Source organism: Lissotriton vulgaris, chromosome 8 (genome assembly GCF_964263255.1).
Source record: "Lissotriton vulgaris chromosome 8, aLisVul1.2, whole genome shotgun sequence".
NCBI lineage: Eukaryota > Metazoa > Chordata > Amphibia > Caudata > Salamandridae > Lissotriton > Lissotriton vulgaris.
Window position 1 is genome coordinate 28,885,796 of NC_141696.1, and position 24,529 is coordinate 28,910,324.

At 43.8% G+C, this 24,529-nt stretch overlaps 1 protein-coding gene across 1 annotated transcript in view; it reads right to left on the reverse strand.

The window, feature by feature from the left end:
- Positions 1-24,529, reverse strand: part of LOC147693289 (extracellular calcium-sensing receptor-like) — a 73,742-nt gene that overhangs the window by 35,123 nt on the left and 14,090 nt on the right. Inside the window, exons 3-4 of the mRNA XM_086935898.1 lie at positions 14,467-15,306; positions 4,554-4,772 (exon numbers count right to left, since the gene is read on the reverse strand). Of these exons, the coding sequence (XP_086792024.1) occupies positions 4,554-4,772; positions 14,467-15,306 (1,059 nt within the window). The remainder of the gene's footprint in view (positions 1-4,553; positions 4,773-14,466; positions 15,307-24,529) is intronic.

Below are 24,529 nucleotides of genomic sequence, written 5' to 3' on the forward strand. Positions count from 1 at the left end.
GAGATGTGGCAGGATGGGTACATTGTCCGAGAGGTTCCCCGTTGGCAGGGGGGTAAGGCAGGGTTGTGTGCTTGCACCAACCCTGTTTTGCCTCTACGTCAACGGGGTAATCTCCCACTTAGCGGGGGTTCCCAACTCTGATGCCCCAAAACTAGCCGCTGAAAGGGTACCAGCCATCATGTTTGCCGACGACACATTGTTGTTATCAAAGTCGGCAACGGGCATTCAGCGCATCCTCGACAGCTTTGTGGACTTCTGTGAGGCCCATGGATTAGAAATCAACGCCATCAAAACGAAATTCATGGTCCTCAACCCCCCACAGAAATTCCACTTTAGTCCCAGCATTGCACACACCAGGCTCGAAAGAGTGAAAATCTTCGAATATTTGGGCATTGTGCTAAATGACAAACTTACTTGGAATACACACCTGGAGAAGGCAGCACTTAAACTGACTCAACACTCGGGGGGCATTCTGAAACTCTTGGCAAACAATAAATCCTCAATTAGGCCCATCGGCCCTCCAATACAGATCTACAAATCCCAGGCCAAGGGGGCCGTTATTTATGGATCTGAACTCTGGGGCCATACTACTACATCAATGCTCTTGAAGGTGGAAAATAAATGTATCCGAAATCTTGTTGGACTACCACCGAGCACTCCCCTTGTCCCCCTCAGGATGGATCTAGGCCTATGCCCGCTCGATGAGGATTTGGCCCTACGCCCACTGGCCTTCTGGCGTAGACTATGGACAACTCCAGAATTGGCCAGCTACAGAGAAGGACTTCAGGAGGTCCTAGCTATTCCAGGTGCTGGAAAAATCAAATGGCTTAATTCCATCAAACTGGAACTGGAGGCCTTGGGTCTCTCAACAATGTGGTCTGATCCTTTGAACACGTGCCATCTCCTCTCCAAACAGGAACTAGTCAAGTCATACCGTGATAGCAAACTGTCCCTGCTACTCAATCACCAAAATCTCGGGACTTTGACAGCCTCCTTTCTGTCCTACAAGGCCAATTATAATATGGAACCAACTCTGGATAAAGTTTACCCCGCTATACTAAGGAAACTATACTTACAGTGGAGACATGGGTCCCTCCCCATCAGAACTCTTACATCTAAATGGAGTGACGATGCAATCAGTACCTGTCCAGCATGTAGAATTTCAGATGAAATTGAACTTCACATCCTCTTTTTCTGCCCTGCCTATCGAGAGATCCGAAGGTACTGGATTGCTCCCCTATGCAGGAACCTGGGATTTGTGAGGTGTCTGGCCGCCTACAGAGTTTTAAAAACTGATCTGTCCGACCACATTGTGTTTGCCATGGCCAAGTACTTGGGTGCTCTCTGGTCTATTAGAAGGAAATGCCTCAGGGCTCTGACTTGAATTTTCTGCACATAGGGATTTTTGTAAAAGTTGATTTTATTTTACGGTATGCTGTATAAACCATTTTAATAGAACCAGTTTTTAAATGTATATTGCAAACGTCTTTCATGGTAAAGCTTTACCGAAATAAAGATATTTTGAATTGAATTGATTATCAAAATAATCTAAATCATCATCTGTAAACTTCAGATGATTTACATCAATTGGGAAGGATAATATATATTCACTAATTTTTAAACTACTTGGGGGGACGACCAGAAGATTGTAGAGTGACATTTTTGTTTAGCATGGATTTACAGCTGTCTGTTTTTGCCCCTTTTAGGGCCAGATTCATCCATTGGCAAAGCATTTTTTGCATGAAGGCTTCAAGAGTTTAGAAACATCTACCTTAGAATCAGTGACAGCTTGTTGGGCTGAGCTTTTATTGACATCCTTTAGATTGTCCCTAAAATATTCTGCTTCCTTATCCTCACTCGAATGCAAATTTTGTGACATATTCAACAAATGTATGTTATTATAAAATAAAGTATAATTAAATTAAAGTATTGTTATTTGGTAAACAAAAGGCTTGCAGGTAGACCATGTCATTACACAAATATTTGTAAATGCTCTCCACCTAAAACTGAATAGAGATAAAAAATATTTAAATAGTTTATTATTTTGTTATAAATTGTAATAGGCAACTGCAACATTTTTTCCTTTAAACTTAATTAGCCAGCAGAAAGAAGTGAAAAATCGACGCTTCTGCTTGGAGGTTCACAAAAACAAAATCCCAACTGTTAGGGGCATCTGAAGGAAAAACACAGAGGGACAGATTTACACAGATGCAACACTTTTACACCACCGTTGCGTCACTTTTGTGACGCAGCGGTGGCGTAAACAATGCGCCACGTTGCGACTTATGAAACCTGCGTCAGGTTTCATGTGGGCGTTCTGTCGCAGGGTGGGCGTTCCCTAGCAGGAAAGCCCCGTAAAACTGACGCAGTGAAATCTACAAGGTTTCACTGAGTCAGTTTTACGATGCTGCTGCGTCACATCCTTACGCCTGCCTGAAGCAGGCGTAAGGAGTGACACACCACGTTGAGTATGGGTGGCCCCTGTGAATTGCAGGAGTTGCGTCGCGCTTGCAACACGACTCCAGCAATGCCCCGCCCATACGCCACAAGATGCGTCATGAATCTTCGCTTCCTTGCACCATGGTGCGCCGCATTGTAAAGGAGAGGATTGCATGACGCATCTGTTCTGGCGCATCCCTGCTGATTTGCAGAGATGCGTCAGAACATGTAAATATGCCCCAGAGAGTCATAGAGAAGGAAGTTGGCAGTAGTGTGAGAGTAGATGCAAAGATGGTTTACCTCAGATCCAATTCTTCAACCGCCCTGTGTTGGGCCACCATAAGAAACGCGAACAGAGAGTACTGTCAAAACCCTGAGTCTCACATATTTTTCAGGCAATAAAAGCCACCAGGGACATGACCAATATAATATGAAAGCCTGGCAGAGGTAAACGATTTAGGAGAAATGAAATGGGACAAAAGGTAAACAAAATGACAACGCTTGGACAGTGCAAAATGATAGCGGGCATAGAACAACAAATAATTGTAAAATGAACATTAAGAACAACATTGAGTTAAGGCCTAAGAATTTCGAGAAAGAACAACAATGCAGAGTACTTATCTTGACTGAGAGCAGCAAGAAAAGAGGGCTTGTTGCTTGCAGTCAAGTCCATTATTACTATAGGTCATGGGTCATTGGTTATTATCGTCATAATGATGTCACTCTGTAGTTATTTTCCCTGTGTCTCATAGGGAAAGTTAGGGCATATTAGCATGGGTCAGATTGCTGCACTTTTTGTCCATAAAGCAGCAATTTTTTTATCACTCAATTACTCAATTACCAAACCGTCGCTAACAGCAGTTAGCGACAACTTCCAAGCGATAGTGACCGGTTTGGGGCCCACTTTGGGTGTCAGCGATATTTATCGCTAATGACAGGCAAAGTGGGCATGCCCAAACTGGTAGCGACTGAAAGTAGTCGCTAACACAGCTATTGCCTATTAGCAATACCCGTGACGTGATAAAAAAACATGTGCTAACATCGATTAGCGCCAGGATTTTACACCTGGTAAAAAACCTGACTTAGTCATAATAGTAAATGGGAGGTGGATTCTAAGGCTACTATTATTAGTAGCGGTATTTTATACTACTATTGCCTATTAGCGAGATTTTCCTTAGTAAAAGGATTTTTATCCCTGGAAATCTCACGTTGAGGATGGGATTCGCCGCTATCACTGGATTTTTTATTGCAGTGGAGATAAACGTTGGTAATACTGCGTTATCTCCACGATAAAATCCAGCGATAGGAGGCAATAAGAATAATTGCGCTAAGCGCGATTTGCGATAATTATCGCCAGTTGTTGCTAATATGCCCCGTAGTTTCATTATCTTGTCTGCTACTCAAAGTAACACAAGAAAATAAGCACAATAGGAGCCTCCAGCCTTGTAATGCAACTGTAGGCATTAGACTATGATCCATAACGTTAGCATTTCCTGTCTGTTGCAGACAGCATTTTATTGCATTCTTTCCCATTTATTTTAGTCTCGTTCCCTGGATGGGTATTTTGCCTGTTATAGTGTTGTGCTTTGCATTGACTGCTTTACTTCTTATTCTGTGTTTGTTTCACCCCTGAACTACAGCTCTATTATAAGACTACTTTATTGGATGTGTTTTATCCATACATAGTTCAAGTGAGAGGACTACTTTTTTGCATACTGCTTGTATATTATGTGGTTTTTAAGTCTCCCCGGGAGCCTTTCGGTGTTGTCCTTACCTTCCTATTGCTGTAGATCCCTGCTCATTATTATTCATATTTCTTTTCCTTTGTTTTGCTGTTTAGCATCATTAAGATTTATTTTGCCAATGCTTGTTTGAAATAGGTTGCTTGAATTGCTACAATAGTTTCATACACTCTAAATCAAATGCACGTAGATTTTCCTCTGACTTTCTCTTGCAGTACTCCTGAAATTCAGAAGTAAGTCAGGGGTAAGTCAGTAAAACAAAACAAGTTAGACCTACTGATGAACCAATCTTTATGATTCAGGATATGCAATTTGCATGACAACACATGGATGACTTTAAACAACACATTTGTGAACTCATTGACTTCTCACCATGTTGTTCTCTGCCCATAAGATGGCATCTGTGTTGACAATGACAGCCTCATCCTTTGCTGGGTCAAAGCTGCCCACCTTCACCAGTCTGAAGTCATCCGCGGTGGGGATCTGCACATTGAGGATGTCATAGGTACTCAAGGCATCGCCATTCACATCAAAGTATACTCTGTCGCCATTTGTGATGGACAGGTTTACATGCTTTACGTAGTGGAGCACCTAATCAATCAGAACACAAGAGAGTGATGAGATAAGACGCACATCAATTTAGGGACTCATATCTAACTTCTTAGTTACCTTATGCTAAGGGTGAATTGCATCTGGGGGGATCTGGGGTTCAAACACACCAGCTGAGATCAAGAAGAGCAGGTTAGAAGATAGGTCTGCTGCACTTCCAGTGCTAGGTCAATCAGAAGTACAGCAGAGCAGTGTGTTCACACACAAATACACATCTGCATGCATTTTGGAAGAAGGATAAGTCAGACTATTGGCTCATTCTGTCAATGTTTGAGCCACAAAGAGGATTATTCAGTGTGAAGAGTAGGTAGAGACCTGTGTAGGATAGTGACCTTGCCTGAAGGCGGCTGAAATGCCAGAAACCGGTCCTAGGAAGCTTGTTTCCGGTCCAGGGAAGGCATGGCTTGGCAGTTCGGGCTGGACTGTTCCCATGAGGCACAGGGTGACACTGATTTGCATATAGCCATGTCTGAACTGGGGTGGCAGAGTGGGCTAAAGAACGGTGATGGATTAAACCCAGATCTTTTGAATGGGTGTGAGTGTTTGATTGATTCAGATGCTCTGTCCATCACCACCCCCTTTTGTACCGCTTTTGGCCGCCATAAGTGTGGCAGGGTATGCTCAGACGTGAGTCCCTTGCTCACTTTGCCACTGGATTCAAGCAAGCCGGGCTGAAGATCGCTGGAATGCCAGAAACCGGTCTTCGGAAGCTTGTTTCCGGTCCAGGGAAGGCATGGCTTGGCAGTTCGGGCTGGACTGTTCCCATGAGCATAGGGTCAGACTTATTTGCATATGGCCATGTCTAAACTTCGGGTGGCAGAGTTGGCTAAAGAACGGTGATGGATTAAACCCAGATCTGTTGACTGGGTGTGAGTGTTTGATTGGTTCAGATGCTCCGTCCATCACCACCCCTTTTGTACCGCTTTGTTCGCCATAAGTTGGCAGGGTATGCTCAGACGTGAGCCCCTTGCTTACTTTGCCACTGGATTCAAACAAGCCTGGCTGAAGACGGCTGGAATGCCAGAAACAGGTCCTAGGAAGCTTGTTTCCGGCCCAAGAAGGCATTGCTTGGCAGTTCGGGCTGGACTGTTCCCATGAGGCACAGGGTCAGACTGATTTGCATATGGCCATGTCTGAACTGGGGTGGCAGAGTGGGCTAAAGAACGGTGATGGATTAAACCCAGATCTGTTGACTGGGTGTGAGTGTTCGATTGGTTCAAATGCTCCGTCCATCACCACCCCCTTTTGTACCGGATAGTGACCTTGTGGCAGCTGTTGTTTGTTGTACCTGCTGTAACCTGTCCTCTGTGTTTAACATAAGGGTATTCAGGTGCTCAGGAATCTCCTGTGGTCACAAGGCAGAGAACTGGAAGCATATGAGTCCTGACTATAATAAACGCTAATTGACTTGACATTTGCCATACTGAAAGACTTTTTATACCGCCCTTGCTTGCCCAGGACCAAACAACATGTTGTAGGGCTTGTGTGACTTGGAGTAGCAACACAAAATAGCACAATTGATGGTGGCACTATGCTAGATAAGTTGGTGTAAGAGCCTGGCCAGAAACAATTTGATTTCCTGCGTCCATTTAAAATTCAACATCTGTCTCTGTGTTTTTGTGCGCCTGTATGCTTATAAGTGAGAGTGTGGGAGTGGTGTGTGTGTGTGTGGTTATGTGAGCAAAGAGAGGTGCATGTTTGTCTGTCTGTGTGTATAGCATTTATAAATGTGTTTACTTGCCTGTCCCCAGGGTGTTAGGAGGTTAGAACATCAATGGTGCTTGAGGGCTCTAATGGTCTTCCATAGCTCTAGCATATTGGGTGTCCAACAACAGCACATGTATGCATGCATATGTGTAGAATGTGTCCAGTACACACCTAGCTGAAAGCTGGGCAGGGCCAAAAGCAGTGATACAGTCAACTTGTGATATGAGATATTGCTGGGTACTGAGAGCAAATATGGACGGATGTAGTGTTATGCTGTATTCCTGTTTAAAGAGGTCTGCTTTCAGCTCTTTTCTAAATTAAAGTAAGGTTAGGTCAGTTCTGAAGGTCATGCAGATGTTGTTGCAGATCCAGGGTGTGCAGATGGAGCTGACCAGTTGCATTGTTTTTATTTTTTTAATCCTTCATCTCCATTCTGATTGAGTCCTGACTGTGGGTGTGCCAAGTGCATCTCATTATTGCAGGAATGTTCAACATAGTGGAGGAATGAGGTCCTTGATTTCAGCATCATCAGTTTGTCCTTCACATACATCCAGGTGTTTCTGCATTCTGATTTGGGACATCTCACATTCTCATAATGACCTTTTGGGCATTTTCACTTTGTGTTTGTGTTTGTTTACATTTATTGTCAGTTTAGTAGTGTTCCAGCACATTAGGTCACAAATGTCATCAATTTGAGATGTCATCAATGACAAAATTGAACATGTGATGAGTGATGTGATATGCAGGTTCATGAGCAGGGCATTCAGAGGTGCAAGTTATAGTTAGCTCACTAACTTATAATTGCAGAATTTCATTGTTTATTTGGTTTAAACATTATTCTATCACTGACATTATCGCCTAACTATAATGTTCCTTTAACATCTGAAATATAGTCCTATATTACCATCTTGGTGGTACAGACCTCCGCGGTGGTAATAGAGGACAATATTTCATGTTGCCAGTCAGTTTTTTTATATAAAATTTTTATTATTTTTATACTGGGTAGTTACCTTGGAAAATAGGTTTTATCCAAACAGGGAAATTAATATTGAAAATACCGCATGAAATTCTAAAGTATACTATTTGGATTTATACAATATAAATAAGAATAGTAGGTAAGAAAGCCAAAACCATCCTGGCATCGTGGTATTGAGGTACGATCAGGGGAGGAGCAGGGACGCGGACCACGCATCTTGGGGCCTCATTTATGAGAAATGACGCATCACTGCGTGAAAGCAGTGATAGGTACCTTCTCAGTGCGCCCTCCTTACGACATGAGTGATGCATCCTATTTATAATATGACGCATCATGTCGCAAGGAGTTACAGATACGCCAGTATTTTTGATGTATCTGTATTGCGCAAAAGTGACACATTGCTGGAGTGTGTCACAAAAGTGACGCAACTCCAGCAATGTGTCCTTTCACATGGGGCAAACCCCATGTGAAAGGGCCTGCGTCCGTCTTACGCCTGCTGTGAGGCAGGCGTAAGATATTGACGCATTTGCGTCCTAGAAGTGACGCAGTGAAATCTCATAGATTTCACTGCGTCACTTCTACGACTCGTTCTTGCGTCAATACGCCCCCCTTGCATACATTATACCTGGCGCAAATATAATATGGCGCAAGAGTTTACAAAGTGACGCTTCTACCTAGATGCGTCACTTTGTAAATATGGCGCAACAAGGCGCATTTTTTACGCCACAAAAAGTGACGCACCGGTGGCGTAAAAGTGACGCACTGCCTCATAAATGAGGCCCTTGAAATCTATAATCTTGTTTTTTTTTTTAACATGAGCTCTTCTTCTTGTCGTTCCACTATGTATAGGTATGCAGGCATTACTACAAAATTCTTTGATACTAATGCAGATGCTTTTATAATAACATCTTTATATTTGAAGACCAGCATTCTACACAAATATCTGTGATGGGCTCTTGTTTTGCCCCCAAAAGCACCAATTACATGTATGCATATTTATATACATACATGTGGTCACCACTGTGTGGTCATAGTTAGGTCAGATCCATAGAAAATAGCATTTTTTGATATGCTAATTAGCCCAGCTGAACTCTCAATCTTAGTGAGAGTTCGAGGCTGAGGAAATACATAAGGTTTACCGGAAAGGAAAGTCATGATACCGATTTGCCTAGCTCACCTCTTAATATCACGAAGGTCCCCATTTCTTGTGCATCTAATCTGACCCACTCTCTTCTATTGTGGAACATAGCAGGGTTCAATACCACACTGTGTAATGAAGAGTGGTTTAAAGTGCTTTATGGCTTTCAGATTATCTGGGAGACAAACTTGATCTTTATAAATGGCTATCACTCATTCAACACTCCAGCTGAACCCTCAGTAGGAGTAGAGCTAAGGGGGGGACGGGGCTCTTGACACTGCTAGCTAACACCATTACAATGAAAGTAGTAAAATTCATAAAAACATTTCCCCACTTTCACATGCTGGTAATTAAAGGATATGATACCTGGGACCTCCTGCTAATAAACTACTATAACAATACTTTTCTAACCCACAAACAGTGGCAGAGAACATAGGTAAGGCTATAGAGGATCTTGTTGGATCACACCAAAAGCTTTCAACATTTTTATGGGTGGGTGATTTTAATATTAGGACTTGGCCAAGGGTAGAAACAAAGCTGTGTGGAATGGAAGACCATCGGGGAGAGCCAATTACTCATTTTATCCATAATAAACATGGCGCCTTCCTAAATAATGCATTGATGACCTGGCAATTAGAGCCCCAAAACAAAATTGACCATGTATCTGTCTAACTATCCCCCACATTTCAAGGCACTGAGTGCTGTTCTGTGATTGATTAAATAATCACGTACATTTTTTTAAATAGTATTATCTCTAAGATGAAGTTCTCTTTCACTGAATTCAGTGATGATGCAATGCTTACATGTGCACTTGCGTGGAGTGTTGCTGAGAAAAGACTTAGTAAAGTTGCCCCATAACTAATCTTAGGGGCTCATTAGGATTGTTGATTTTCCGCATCCTCTGGGCCGGCGGAAGCCACCTCCGGCCCGGAGGATGCGGAAAATCCGCTGCCGACCCACCAAAGACCCACCGCCACATTAGGATGGCTGGTGGGTCCTGGTTTCAGTCCGCTGCTTTTCCGCCGCGGTTGGCTTACAAGCTGCGGCGGAAAAGCTCTAATATGGTGGCGGTTTCTCTCAGACACCTCCAGCCAAATTAGGATGTGTTTTAAAAAATGCTTTTCCGCGGTGGGTTTTCCGCTGTGGAAAAGCATGTGGAACTTCACTGCGGGGGCCCGTTGCGGGCCCCTGGGTGAAGTGGGGTGTGGGGGGTGCACATGGGGGGTACCTATGGTACCCCCCTGTATTTGTATGCAGTAATCGGCAGGACCGCACGGTGCCTGCCGCTTTCTGCATACAAATGCAATGTATGCATTTTTACCATTGCGGCGGGTGCAGCTTGAAGCCGCACCCGCCGCAATGGTAAAAATAGAGGATGTGAGTGTGACCACCAGGGTGGCAGTCACATCCTAATTTCACAGGAGGGATCTCCGCAGGCCATGCGGAGGTTCCCTCCTACTTGCGTCCGTCCGCGATCCTAATGGGCCCCTTAGTGAGCAAAAATGGCCTTATTCTAAAGTGGGACAAAGTGGACCAGACAAAGCTACTTGTTAACTTATTAGTAACCATTCTGCGGCACACATAGGAAGAGGAATAAATCTCCCAGGATGGATTTTTTGCAGGAATGTGCCCCGTCCTACACCGCTCCTCTCAGTTGAAGAAAAGTTGATGTGCTCAGCGCGAGATTCGTGCAGGCACGATCAAACCTGGAAAAATCAAATAGGGTCTGAGGCATAGAACGCTAACAGAATCAGTCTTTGAGTTGGCAGCCATGTTGTAATTCAGAAATCCCTCTGCAGCAAAACATAAAATGACGAAGGAGAAACCAAGCAAACAGTAATTGTTCTCTCCAATGTGGGTATTTCTTGATCTTATAAAATTTGTTGGTATAGTTTTTTTTGACAGCCACGTAAAGTGCACCTGCCTATGGACAGAGCAGGCAGGCAGCATATCTTGACAGATATGGTGCATGCTTGCCCTCTGCCTTTCACACAGTGCAGCCAGGTGTCTTGCTGTGGTGCATGCAAATATTATAAATATGGCCCATAATGTTTATCCAGTGAGCATTAAACTTGATCCAGGTTCTGGGGGCCTCATTTATGAAAAGTGACGCATCGCTGCATGAAAACAGCGATGCGTCACTTTTCAGTCTTCAGCTATGGGTAGCGGTGGATTCAGCCACAGGTCCCAGTGCCCAACATCCCTGTTCACAGCAATCCCCATGCTGTCTTTGGCAGTGCACGGCCATGGGTTGGCCACAGGGCCTGGCCACTGGGGTCACATTACCCAAGGCATTTTTATTTAAAGGTAGAGGGGGGTTACGTGGTCTATTGTGCTGCCCCTTCACTTACCTTCTGTGCTTACAATGCTTGCTGTTCCTGCCCCTTCCCTATGCCATCTGTTTTCTGAGCCCTGTGCATTTGCCTCTCTGTATGCTCCAGCCCCCTCCTTTTGGCCAACATGGTCCGTTGTGCTGCCACTTACCCTCCTGCTTTCCATATTTGGTATGTTGTGCTGCCACCACCCCTCTTACCTTCCCTGAGTGGTCAGCATGCTGTTATTGCACCTGACCACCTTCCAGCTTACGACCATGAACGTACCCGATCTCCTCCCTCCTGTCCTTCATGATGCATTGTTCTTTCACTGCCCTTGATGGTTTGCTATGTTGCCACAGCCACTCTCATCTGTTCTGCATGGTTCTTTTGCTGCCCTTTTCACTCTCTCCCTGCCCTCCATGTTCCAGAGTTTTGCCACTGCGCCACCCGCCTGCGTGGTTCTTTAAAATTAAATGAAATTCTGATTTCTGAAGTGTGCTACTACCTGCGGGTGTCTAGGTGCTGACAGGGTGGGTCCAAGTAGAGAATAACTATAGCCCTAGTGAAGCAGGAGAGGTGGAAAAGCATAAAGAACTACTGGATGAATAACGAAGTTTTAAGTGCTTTCTGAAACGTGTAAAGATTATTCAAAGTTTTGAGTGTTAGTGGCATCAATATCCAGAGTTTGCCAGTGGCCCCTGCAAAGCTCTTGCCACCCCAGGTAGCTCTTTTTAAACTTGGGAACAACGAAGCCTGGAAGGTCGATCTTAATGTCCCGGCAGGTATGTTACGATGGAAAAGTTGCTTAATTGAAGCTAGTCCTTCAGAGATGTGGGCCTTAAATGCTGGGCACAGGAACTTGAACATCCCTCTTTTGGACCGGGAGCCAGTGGAGTAGGGGGAGGGACTTGGACACCGACTGATATTTTGGAATTCCCAAGAACAGTCTGATGGTTGCATTTTGGACCATTTGTAGTTTATCCAGGGCTTTCTTATGGGCAGTCAGGAAGAGCCCATAACAGTAATCTATTTTTGTGATCACTGCTTTGCATATGTCCAGAGGGATAAATGGGAAAACCTTCCTGAGTGATTTAAAGATTTAAAGATGAAAAAGCATGACGAGGTTATGGCATTGGCATGACCCACAAAAGAAAGTTTTTTATCTAACTGTGCTCTTAGGTTATTCACCTTTGTCACCGAGATAGGGAGGCTACCCAATTCTTGAGGCCACCTGCAAGGGGACCAAAAGGATGGTTGCTTGCCAAAAACTAGCACGTCCGTTTTGACAGAGTTCAGTTTCAGACAATTGTTGGACATCCACCTCCCAATCTGTACCATGCAATTCTGAAAAGGAGACAACCAAGAAGCCAAGACGTTTGATTAGAGAAGCCAAAGGCGTAACATACAGATTAAAAAGGGTGCCGAGCCTTGTGGTATACCACAGGGAAGGGTGAAAGATGTAGATCTGTGACCGGGCCGACGACGGCTGAAATGCCAGAAACCGGTCCCCGGTAGCTTGTTTCCTTCCCAGTATAAGAATTGGCTTGGTAGTTTGGTTTGCCCTGTTCCCATCATGCACTGGGACAGGAACAGACTAATTTGCATGTAGCCAGGTTCTGAGCTGGGATGGTGCAGTGAGCTAAAAAACGGTGATGGATCAAGCCCTGATCTTTGGACTGGGTAAGAGTGGTCTGCTTAATTCAGACACTCTGTTCATCACCACCCCCTTTTCTGAATCATTTTGTCCACCATAAGCGTGGAAGGGTATACTCAGATGTGAGTCCCTTGCTCATTGCACCATCAGGATTCAAGCAAGCCGGGCCGACGACGGCTGAAATGCCAGAAACCGGTCCCCGGTAGCTTGTTTCCTTCCCAGTATAAGAATTGGCTTGGTAGTTTGGTTTGCCCTGTTCCCATCATGCACTGGGACAGGAACAGACTAATTTGCATGTAGCCAGGTTCTGAGCTGGGATGGTGCAGTGAGCTAAAAACCGGTGATGGATCAAGCCCTGATCTTTGGACTGGGTAAGAGTGGTCTGCTTAATTCAGACACTCTTTTCATCACCACCCCCTTTTCTGAATCATTTTGTCCACCATAAGCGTGGAAGGGTATACTCAGATGTGAGTCCCTTGCTCATTGCACCATCAGGATTCAAGCAAGCCGGGCCGACGACGGCTGAAATGCCAGAAACCGGTCCCCGGTAGCTTGCTTCCTTCCCAGTATAAGAATTGGCTTGGTAGTTTGGTTTGCCCTGTTCCCATCATGCACTGGGACAGGAACAGACTAATTTGCATGTAGCCAGGTTCTGAGCTGGGATGGTGCAGTGAGCTAAAAACCGGTGATGGATCAAGCCCTGATCTTTGGACTGGGTAAGAGTGGTCTGCTTAATTCAGACACTCTGTTCATCACCACCCCCTTTTCTGAATCATTTTGTCCACTATAAGCGTGGAAGGGTATACTCAGATGTGAGTCCCTTGCTCATTGCACCATCAGGATTCAAGCAAGCCGGGCCGACGACGGCTGAAATGCCAGAAACCGGTCCCCAGTAGCTTGTTTCCTTCCCAGTATAAGAATTGGCTTGGTAGTTTGGTTTGCCCTGTTCCCATCATACACTGGGACAGGAACATACTAATTTGCATGTAGCCAGGTTCTGAGCTGGGATGGTGCAGTGAGCTAAAAAACAGTGATGGATCAAGCCCTGATCTTTGGACTGGGTAAGAGTGGTCTGCTTAATTCAGACACTCTGTTCATCACCACCCCCTTTTCTGAATCATGAAGACTGTGGGTAGCATGAGATTGGCTGCCACAAATGGGTGGTTGGCCATGCGCATCAGGGCTATGGCTATACATATAGGAATAAAATATTAATCAGGTAAAAAAAACTCCCTAAATATTTACTGATAAAATGAAAGGTTAAAGGATGGTATAGTTAGACGAATATGTCAGTGCCAACTTAACGCTTTGAAAAAGAAAAACACAAAAATTCACCAGTTACAGTTAGCACAGCTAATGTAACTTGCAAATCCACCATGCACTGCTTATGAACTCTCCTTTTACATCACTCATGACATGGCTATGACATCATTTATTACATCACTGACATATATAGATAGACATGAGCATTACGTGAGTGATATTAGCCGCCAAATTACTACTGCGCCAAAACTATTGATGCTGCCATGATTCACTGATATAAAGAAATATTTATTATTGAACAGGCAGACCACAAATACTATGCATCTTTACAGATTTTTGACATTCCAGACAAACAGGGCAACACTTTACTCATACTTGCCATGTCCCAGACGGGTGTATTATCCGAAGTGAAACGTTCCACTTAGGAGTGTTCCAGGATTTATATGAGAACCTCTATGGAAACTAACTACACATTAAGCAATTAAAAATATGAACAATCTTCATATTCCTCTTCATGCATTCACCATTCAAACAGGTATGTGTGTGGTGGATGACTCACTAGAGAGCCCTTACTTTTTCTCTGTACCAGGACTGAAAGGGATTAGTGGTTTTTGCTCATTTACCTGCCAGGGTTGAATATTATTGACTTCAGCACAGGCTTCATTGAGAGGAGGATGATCAGGTTTACAAGTCATCAAAGAATGCAAGGAATGAGCCAAGGCATGCACTGCCAGGTAGGTGTGGTATGTATAACTGAGGTCATACAGTTCAAACACCTCGGTGACCATACTGGCCAAGGTTTGGTTCTCTTTGCACGGAATCAACATCTCGTTCTTCTGTACTGTGGTTGTTGTCTCCACCTCCTTGGATTCCAGCCACTTGCAGCCAAACACTTTCTCCCAGAAGTGTTTAATAAAGATATCCTTTGGATCTCTTAAAGGATGAAGGCGAGTAAGAAAGTCCTGAAAATTTTCCATCTTTGCTACATGGGGAGAAAGTCCTAGGGAACCATTGAATAATCTCCATGTTTCTTTAGAGAAAAGTCCAGGTGTCAGAGTGAATGATGCAGAGAAAACAAATACTTTATCCATCACCTTAAATGCAAGGAAGACTTCCATGAGCATCTTGACATGGACTTCTGAGCTGTGAACAATGATCACTTTCACACCGTGCCACTGGGTAACTTCAACGATATGTTGGATCTTCTCGATGCCATACATGAGGTGGACCTTTTCCATGAAAGCCACACATCCCCCATTTTCCTCAATTTCCCTCTTCATGTCTTGTCCTCCCTTCACTCCCAGGTCATCATCAGAGATGATCATCCCAATCCATGTCCATCCAAAGTGACCCATTAACCGGGCTAGAGCAATGTTCTGGAAGGAGCTGCTCGGCACTGTTCGTAGGAAAGATGGGAACTGAAGCTTGTCACTTAGCGTGGAGAGCACCGACCCATAGCTGATCTGCAGTGAATGAGATGCATTTAGTAAGTAAATATTTTTGGATAACTAGAAAGCTATTACATCGATACATGAAGTAAAACAGTTATTTATAAGTATGCATTGCCTCCTGTTGAGTATGTGTCGTTGTGCCTTATAACATGTTTCATGCAAATAGTTAAACACAACCAGGGAAATATGGCATTTCCCACAAAATGCAAGGAAATTACTGCTGGAGGGGCATTGACGTCATGGGGCAAAGAGGTGTCAAACTTCAACAGTGGTTCTGTCCTAAGAGAAGATGCTGGACAAAGACGGATGAATTTTTAGGAGAAATACTTGACAACAAAGGAAAAATACTATTTATGTTGAGAATTTAGGTACAAGATGCTTAAATATTCCAATAAGTATTCCTCATCATACAGGATATCATACATAAGCCTCTCTACAAACCCTTGTGAGGCACAGAACCAACTCTGGCAAATATACAAGAAGGCCTCCTTTGTTACACTTGAAGGTAAGTAAAAAGCCTTGATGTCATTTGATTTCTTGTTAACATGGGACACAGTGCACCCCAACATTCTCTTAGAGAGGATTTAGGTACAGGGAGGCAATCAGGAATGGCCCTTAAGTACACTTCACAAAGCAGTAGATCAAACCAACAACTGGTTGCAGAAATAATCTTTTCTTTGAGTTGAAGAATGATTGGATCTGCAATTGTAGTAGAGCACCCAACTGATATACAGTCCAAACATGATGGTCATTTTATATTCAGACTTCAATCTTAAATAAATGTCCTGGACAAGGGAACAAACATTCAACTCTCTGTCTCCTTAAGACACGACTCCTAGTCCTACCGATTAACCACTGAATACACATCTCGGCCATTGCAATTTGTAGGAGAAAACAGCCTCCTAAAAACATTGCACAAATGACAAACATTGTACAAAGAATACATAATCAGGCAGGTGAAATGCGTCCAATCATTAGGAAATGTGATCAGGTCAAGCAAGTTAAATCTTCCACCCCATGGACATGGATTTCTTACTGCCACATGTAGGACTTCCTAGACATCTGGCTGAATCCAACCCTATTTACTTAGGGTGTGTGTATTCCCTTCCCTGTCTTTTTTTTGTTTTCAAGCTCAGTTAATTGACCTTGGGAGCAGGTTGGGCTATTTAAACTGCTGTATAATAGTAATATCAAATATCATATCTTAATGTAACACAATGATAATGGCATCCATCTTTCTGATGTGAATATGTGCCTAATAATCCTGTATACATTTAAGGCCACTAAGGTCAAAAGGTTAACTCCGTAGTCGATGAACAGCTCTTGAATGGCCACATATCTCAGAGGGTTCCTGCGCTTTTACCACCACTATGTATAATCTTTGACATATATACCTGAAGACTATGTATACCAACTAGTTTTTATTACGTTCTAATGTTTTCATGCTTTACGTGAACATATTTTGAAGTGATGCTGCATGCCTTCGTTTTTTTACCAAGAAATGGCTTGTGCAATTCACTTGCGATAGGTCTGTCTTGTCAAAACTCATTAGTTCTAGTGGCTGCCCTCTCACCTGTATTTCTCCAGGTGCATTTCCCATATTCTCTTATTCCACTTATTTACTTCTGATGGCTAGAAATTCTCTTTTAGTGTCTGGATCTATTATAAAATTCATGTCTTGACCAGCAAACTTAGAAAAAGAGCAGCATGCTATAGGGATTCACACATTCGCCAAAATCACAGTGGAGGTCGTTCCGTCTCCTACCTCGCCACCAAGGCATGGAATGACCAACCTCTCCACCTACAAACATCAGCCTCCCTGGTGGAATCGAGAAGGGGACTCAAGACTTGGCTTTTTGACTGAGACCAGCAGCACCTAAGCGCCTGCATGCCCTCTGGGGTGATGAGTTGCACTCTATAAATTCCAAAGGGCATTCATGCTGAGCATCCATCTGTCCATGGACTTTTCATATTTGAGGCTGACAATGAGTCTGTCTAGCCTGCACATACAATGTTTAGTGTTTTCATATTGTTCACACTGTTGGTATTCACCTGTACTAATCCCATAATAATTCTCTAAGCAGTTCTAGGACATATATTGTAGCCCAATCAAAAACAGGGGGAGAAGGAGGAGTGGGCCAGGTTAACCCTCCTATGTAATCAAAGTGTAGCAAAAAGGATCTATGGATGACGGATCAAAAGAAGCTAGCCAAGGACAGAAGGGTGGTTCACCAATTGGGTGGAAACCAACCTCTGCTAGCCGAAAAGAAACATTTATTTTCTTGAGTCCCCTCACTCACCCAGGGTTGCCCCTAGGTGACATGCTTCATCATTGGGGCCATCCCAAGCATCTACTGCTGGGGCATGCTGCGACTTGCGGAGTTACGTAGGAGCACTTATTTTCTGAGGATATCTGTAGTGCAGTGTAGGGGGAGTGGTGTAAGTGATATTTAAAAATGTACCTAACTAGTGAGCCAAAGTTTTATTCTTGCTCCCAGTTGGCAAGGATAAAAAGGGGTTAATAAAAGGGAAAAATAACTGTTATGTAATTATAATCCCTAGTATTGTGTCGACATGTTTCGAGGTATCCTCTAAACCTCTTCAATAAATATTGTAGCCTACAATTACATGTATTAATCTAATATAAATGCTTTAGCTTTATGCTGTGTGTATTAGCATCTATAAATGGATTTATTATTTATAATCTATATACCTTGGAATTGCAAGTAATAATATGTGTTTTAGGTTTTAACTGTGTGTTTATAATGTGCAGACATATGTAAAAGGAATCTGTTCCGCAGGATAACCCTAGATTTTCATCTCCTTTCGGTGAATCCGATTTTGTTGGCATGAGGATTCTATGCAGGGACAGTCTTGCAACAGGCTGCTACACTTTTAACAATTTAACTGCTTTCTCAGAGGATTTTAAAAAATTACTTTTTATTAATAGCAATCTTATTTTCTTACTTTTTCAATTCCTACCTTGTTGTCCTTCCCCGTTCCATTGCGGCTGTATGCCGATTGCCTGGAGGAAGCTATTGCACACATTTTGGATGCATGACGTATGCACATCGGACAGGATGCCAGCACGCCCGTCTGTGCAGAGGCGTAACTAGAGTCAAAGTTGGGGGGGCTAATAAAAAATTTCGGGGGGTGCTGAATCTTTAGGCAATCGGCAGAGTCGAGCTGCAGGGGCTCTTAGAAGGGGTGAAGGAACAACAAAGCCCCATTAACATGCACAAGGTCTTTTAAAGACCTGTGAAGTGCTCGGGTGCGGCTGTGAGCGGGCCCGGGAAGTGTCTCATCCCGGGCTGCCACACATGACGGGGGGGCTGAAGCCCTTTGAGGCCAATGGGTGCCTGCGTCTGTGCCCATCCACACCTGGAATGCGCCTTGGGCCAGATTCCCTGGAACCTTTTATAAGCAAAGAGGCCCCCAGGACCAACTCCTGAATCTGCCTAGTCACCACAATGGACCAGTTTGTTCTTCCCTTGTTTTTAACACATTCATCTATGACAAGACAAATAAATGCCCCTCAGGTCAATTTCAGTGCAACCCCTCAATATCTTCTTATACTTTGGCCCAGGAACTGGTGCTGCATTCCCCCTTTGATGAATGGGCCATGATCGCTGCAGTGATCAATGTGGGATTGCTGATCAATACTCGTTCACTTATCAAAAACAAAGTAGAAACAGCAGCGATTGCTGCTGCTCATGAGCCTGACTGGGTTTTTGTCACAGAAACTTGGGCTAAGGATTGTTCTGGCCCTGACCTGGTGGATGCCGTCCCTCCATACCTGATTGAATGACACAACAGAACTGATAAAATAGGAGGGGGGCTAGCAGTTCTAAATAAAAGTGAGACACCAGTACGTTTAACCCAGAACACAACTCAGAGGTTTGCAAAGAACTATTCTTTTCTATAAAAATTGACCCTAATAAATCGTTCTCAGGTATTCTCATTTACAGGCCACCTGGATGCAGATCTATCTTTTTTTCCAAGTTTTTCACGTACTAGAACCTTATTTGGGTAAAAAGCAATCTCACAGTGCTAGGATATTTCAACTTCCATCTGGAGAATGGTATCTAAAGGACACTTTTGCTTTCAAAGAAGAAATGTCATGCTGTGGACTGTACTAAATAGTTATGACTGCCATTCACAAAGCCGACCACACCTTGGACGGTATTTTCACTAATGATGTCCGGCTCAAAGTTGTTAATCCATTCCCCCTTACTGACCATTACGCTGTTCTATTTTTCTTTTTGTGGTCCTCTTTCCATAGACCTACTACAAAGAACAAACACACACTTTCTAAAAGGACTGGAAAGGGCTCAGTGCAGATACGTTATCCCAGACCCTGGACACATGTAAAAGGACTGGTTATGCAGATGATGTTAGTAGCCACAGAATTTTTTTCATGGCTCACAGCATCTATGGATATAGTTGCCCCCCTCAAGGCAATTCACCCACGAAGAAAGACGCCCACATCACCATGGTTTTCAGAAAAGACTGCTTAGGCGGGGTTGTCGTCTCCAGGAAAGAGTATGGTGGAAATCCCATCTCCATCCTACCCAGCTATAAGGCCATGCTGGGCAAATATTAAACAGCCACAAAGGAGGAAACGTTGTGGTACTGTACCAATGAACTTGCCTCTACTAAATCCACTATATGTTTTATTTAAGTTAATCAACCTCTTATCGGTTCCCTTAGCCCCAGTGTGCATAGAGAATTCCCAGGTGTTCTGCTATTAACTGGCTAATTCCAAAGTGGTGAAGATATACAAAGATCTGGACCTTCACAACTCTAAGCTCTCAAATTCCTTGAATGTAGAATCTCAGGCCATATCCGGCCTTCAATGGAAGCTGTCCACCTTAGACAACCCTGCAGAAAGCCTCTCATGTTTTACTCCGTTGACACAACAGCAGACAGAAAATTAACTATTTGGTGTTAAATAGGGCTCCACGGAAGAGCCATGTTGCCCCAACATCTTGCAGTTAGGAGCTAAGAGTGCAGTCCATCATCTTACTGAAACTCTGAACAAGGTCATTGAAACTGAGTGCTTTCCTCTAAACTGGAAGAAGGTGGTAGTTAAGCCTCTGCTCAAAAAGGCCAATTTGGATCCTACAGAAACCAAAGACTATCATCCCATTTCCTTCCTGCCTGTACCCATTAAAATTCTTGAGAAGCATCTGGACCTGCATGTTATGAGCTATCTTGAACAATTCCAACTCTTAGACGCCTCCCAATTTGTCTTTAGGAGTAAACATGGGACGGAGACAGCACTGGAATCCGTAGTCAATAAAATCCCCACCATGGTGGTTGCCAGGCAGGCTGCAGTGTTTATCCTTCTGGACCTATCTACAACCTTTGATACTATCTCCCGACCCATCTTGTCCAGTGGCTGCATCAGCTGGGGGTTGCAGACTTGGCACTTACACTTGTGGCACCTTTTTTTAGGGACAGGTCATAGATGGTCATGGTGGATCAGTTTTCCTCGGAGACCATAATGATGCCATGTGGGGTCCCACAGGGCTCATCTATTACCCCTACCCTCTTCAACTTGTATTATCTCTCCACTCGCACAAAACTGATTAGATCATTTTGGATCCATGCTCTCTCCCATGATAATAACACCTAAACCATCATGATTATTTTGAGGGACATTAATGCGATGCAACTACCTCCAAATTTAAAAACTGTATGCAGGCTGTGGCCAAATGGATGGAGAGAAACTACCTGAATGGGGACAAAAAGGAGGTCCTGATTTTTGGTGGACAACCCTCTGTGTGGTTCAATCTGTGGTAGCCGGACAAGTTGGGGGCCTTACCCACTCCAACAGACTTTCCGGCCGATACAAATCTAGCTTTTGACTTGCAGTTTTACAGGACAGTCTCTACCTGTTTTTGAATAATTAAATCCCTGAAGAAAGTGTTTCTGTGTTTCATGCCAAACACAGCACCGAAACCGCCCTCATTGCAGCGACAGACGACATTCGAACACTACCAGACAACGGAGAAACAGTGGCCCTCATCCTACTCGACCTCTCCGCCGCCTTCGACACAGTCTGTCATAGCACCCTCATACAACGCCTCAGCAACATCGGCATACAAGGAAAAGCCTTGGACTGGATCATCTCGTTCCTCGCCGGAAGAACCCAGAGAGTCCGACTTCCCCCATTCAAATCAGAGGCCACCAAAGTCATCTGTGGAGTACCACAAGGATCATCACTCAGTCCCACCCTTTTCAACGTTTACATGAGCCCACTCGCATCCATCACGCAACAACACAACCTCAACATCATCTCCTACGCTGACGACACCCAGCTGATCCTTTCCCTCACCAAAGACCCTAACACCGCCAAAACAAATCTTCACAAAGGCATGAAAGAAGTAGCCGAATGGATGAAAAACAGCCGCCTAAAACTTAACTCAGTCAAAACGGAAGTCCTCATCCTAGGATCATCCCCCTCTGCCTGGGACGACCCATGGTGGCCATCGGCCCTGGGCACAGCACCCATTCCCACAGACCAAGCACTTAACCTAGGCTTCATCCTAGACTCCTCCCTCTTGATGACCAGACAAGTCAATGCCGTCTCTTCCTCTTGCTTCAACGTACTTCGTATGCTCAAAAAAATCTTCCGTTGGATCCCCTTCGAGACAAGAAAGACTGTCACCCACGCACTGGTCACTAGCCGACTGAACTATGGAAACACCCTCTACGCCGGAATCACAGCCAAATTACAGAAAAAACTCCAACGCATCCAAAACGCATCAGCCAGACTCATATTGGACATCCCTCGCCAAGATAACATCACCGGTCACCTGAAAAACCTCCACTGGCTTCCTGTCAACAAAAGAATAACGTTCCGTCTCCTCACCCACGCACACAAGGCCCTCTACAAACTAGGACCCAAATGCCTCAACACACGACTGTCCTTCTACACACCCACCCGCCAACTAAGATCCTCCAATCAAGCCCTCGCCGAAGTCCCGCGCATCCATAGATCCACCATGGGAGGAAGATCCTTCTGCTACCTGGCGGCCAAGACCTGGAATTCTCTCCCCACTCACCTCTGCCTTACACAGAACCACATATCCTTCAGAAAGGAACTTAAAACCTGGCTATTCGACAAATAATGCACCCCCTCCCCCAAGCGCCTTGAGACCCTCTGGGTGAGTAGTGCGCTATACAAATACTTATACCTGAACTTGAACTTGAACTCTTCAGGCATGTAAACAAGTGGGTCTGGCCCTCATCATGTCCAGGGTAGATTATTGTAATGCTCTCTACCTGAACATTAATAAGACTGTCCTGGCAAAACTGCAGCTTGTTCTAGACGTTGCAGCAAGACTTATTCTTGACATCTTGAAATTCCAGTTGGTTTCTGAGGAGATTTGGAAACTTCACTGGCTTCCAGTGACCAAGCAAATTACCTTTAAGGCTCTTTGCATGGTTCATAATACCCTTGACAAAAGAGGTCCTAAACAACTAAGGAATCTTTTCCGACATTATACTCCCTCTAAACAGTTGCGATCCTCCAAAATCATCTCTTAAATATTCCTAGGAATAGGAAATCAAGATAGGGAGGCAGAGCTTTCTCAGTGGCAGAGTCCAAATTGTGGAACTCTCTCCCCCCTTCAATTTCCAGTCTTCAATCTCAAGCCCAATTTCACAAGGCCGTAAAGACCTGGTTGTTCACTCTGTAATGGGCAACAGTTAGTTCATTCTCAGTGCCCCCTTCTGAAGACTAATCTGCTATCAGTGCCTTGACACCATTGGCATGTGTTGCGCTCTACAAGTCTGTTTCATTCATTCACTTTACCCCTTCTAACTACCCGTAAATTCCTTTGCTCTCCCTCTTAAACATGGTAAACATGACATACACATGAATGGAACCTTTCATTTATAGGTTCCTAATATATGATATTACCGTTACTGAAGGCCCATCATTTAAATATTACCAGTAGGGAGCAGGACCCACTAGCGTACCACTTTAAAAGGGTAAACAATGTTTACCACGAAACATTTTCGGCGCAGGGAATTACAACGCAGTCGTTACAACGACTGCATTGTCATTCCGCATACCATTACTCCGCAAGTCGGAACAACGACTTGCGGAGGGGGGAGAAGGTGTTAGATTTAAAATCCAACACCTTCCCTACTGTACGCACAGACTGGAGTTGGAATAGTAAATTATACTATTCCAACATCCAGTGCTCCCCCTCCGCAAGTTGTTGTTACGACTTGTGGGGTAATGTTATGCGGAATCCCAACACGGTCGTTGTAACAACCACGTTGTAATTCCCTGCGGGGAAAAAGAATGTTTGATAATGAGGCATATTCCTGTAAAACCTGTCTGCACACCTGGATTTGGAACCTCTGTATGTAGTTTTAAGCTGCCATTGTAACCTGACAAAACAAACCATTTTCAAGGTCCAAACCTTCCTTTTTTTATAACAACTTTATATAGCATTTTGGTTTAAAGAAGTATGACACACATTAAAGAGACATCATATGTTTCGGTGAAGACAAATATCTGGAGGAATCTGGCACAAGTCCTATCCCTGAATTGTTCAATACGGTTGATCAAGCATAGTCCAAACCTTCCTTTTTAATACTTGTAGTTCACCCCTAAGGTAAGCCTTCATGAACCATAGGGAAAGATCAATTGTATATAAAAAGTAGAACATGCATAGTTATGTTTTTATACGTCCAGGAAGTGAAAAACATACAAAGTAATTTTTCGCAGCAGCAAGGCTGCCTCCCCTATAGAGAGGCACTGAGTTACATTATAACTTTTCATAATGCAAAACCTCAGTTTGGGCACATGTACAGACTGGCGTCTTCTACTCAATGTAATCATATTTCAAACTTCTTTTTAATGGTACAGTCTGATTCTAAATTATTATTTTTGAATGAAACTTTAAGAAAAGTTACTACAGGTCAGTGGCCAACAAGGGGATGATTTAAGGAAATGTCAAATTTGTTTAAATGCGTTTGTATGTGATAAACATTAACATGTAGAACCACTTAACTGGAGCAACTCAAAATGAAAGACTTAGTCAATCAAAATCACAAAGAATGAAACACTGAAAAGTAATACATATTTATATGAAGTGAGCAGGGAAAAAAAGGGGCACATAGCTGGACAGATGCTCATACATTAAGGTAGGACTCCAATGGACCTGATCAGAATGAAGACCAAGAAAGAGGTCACACTGTATACAGAAATGGA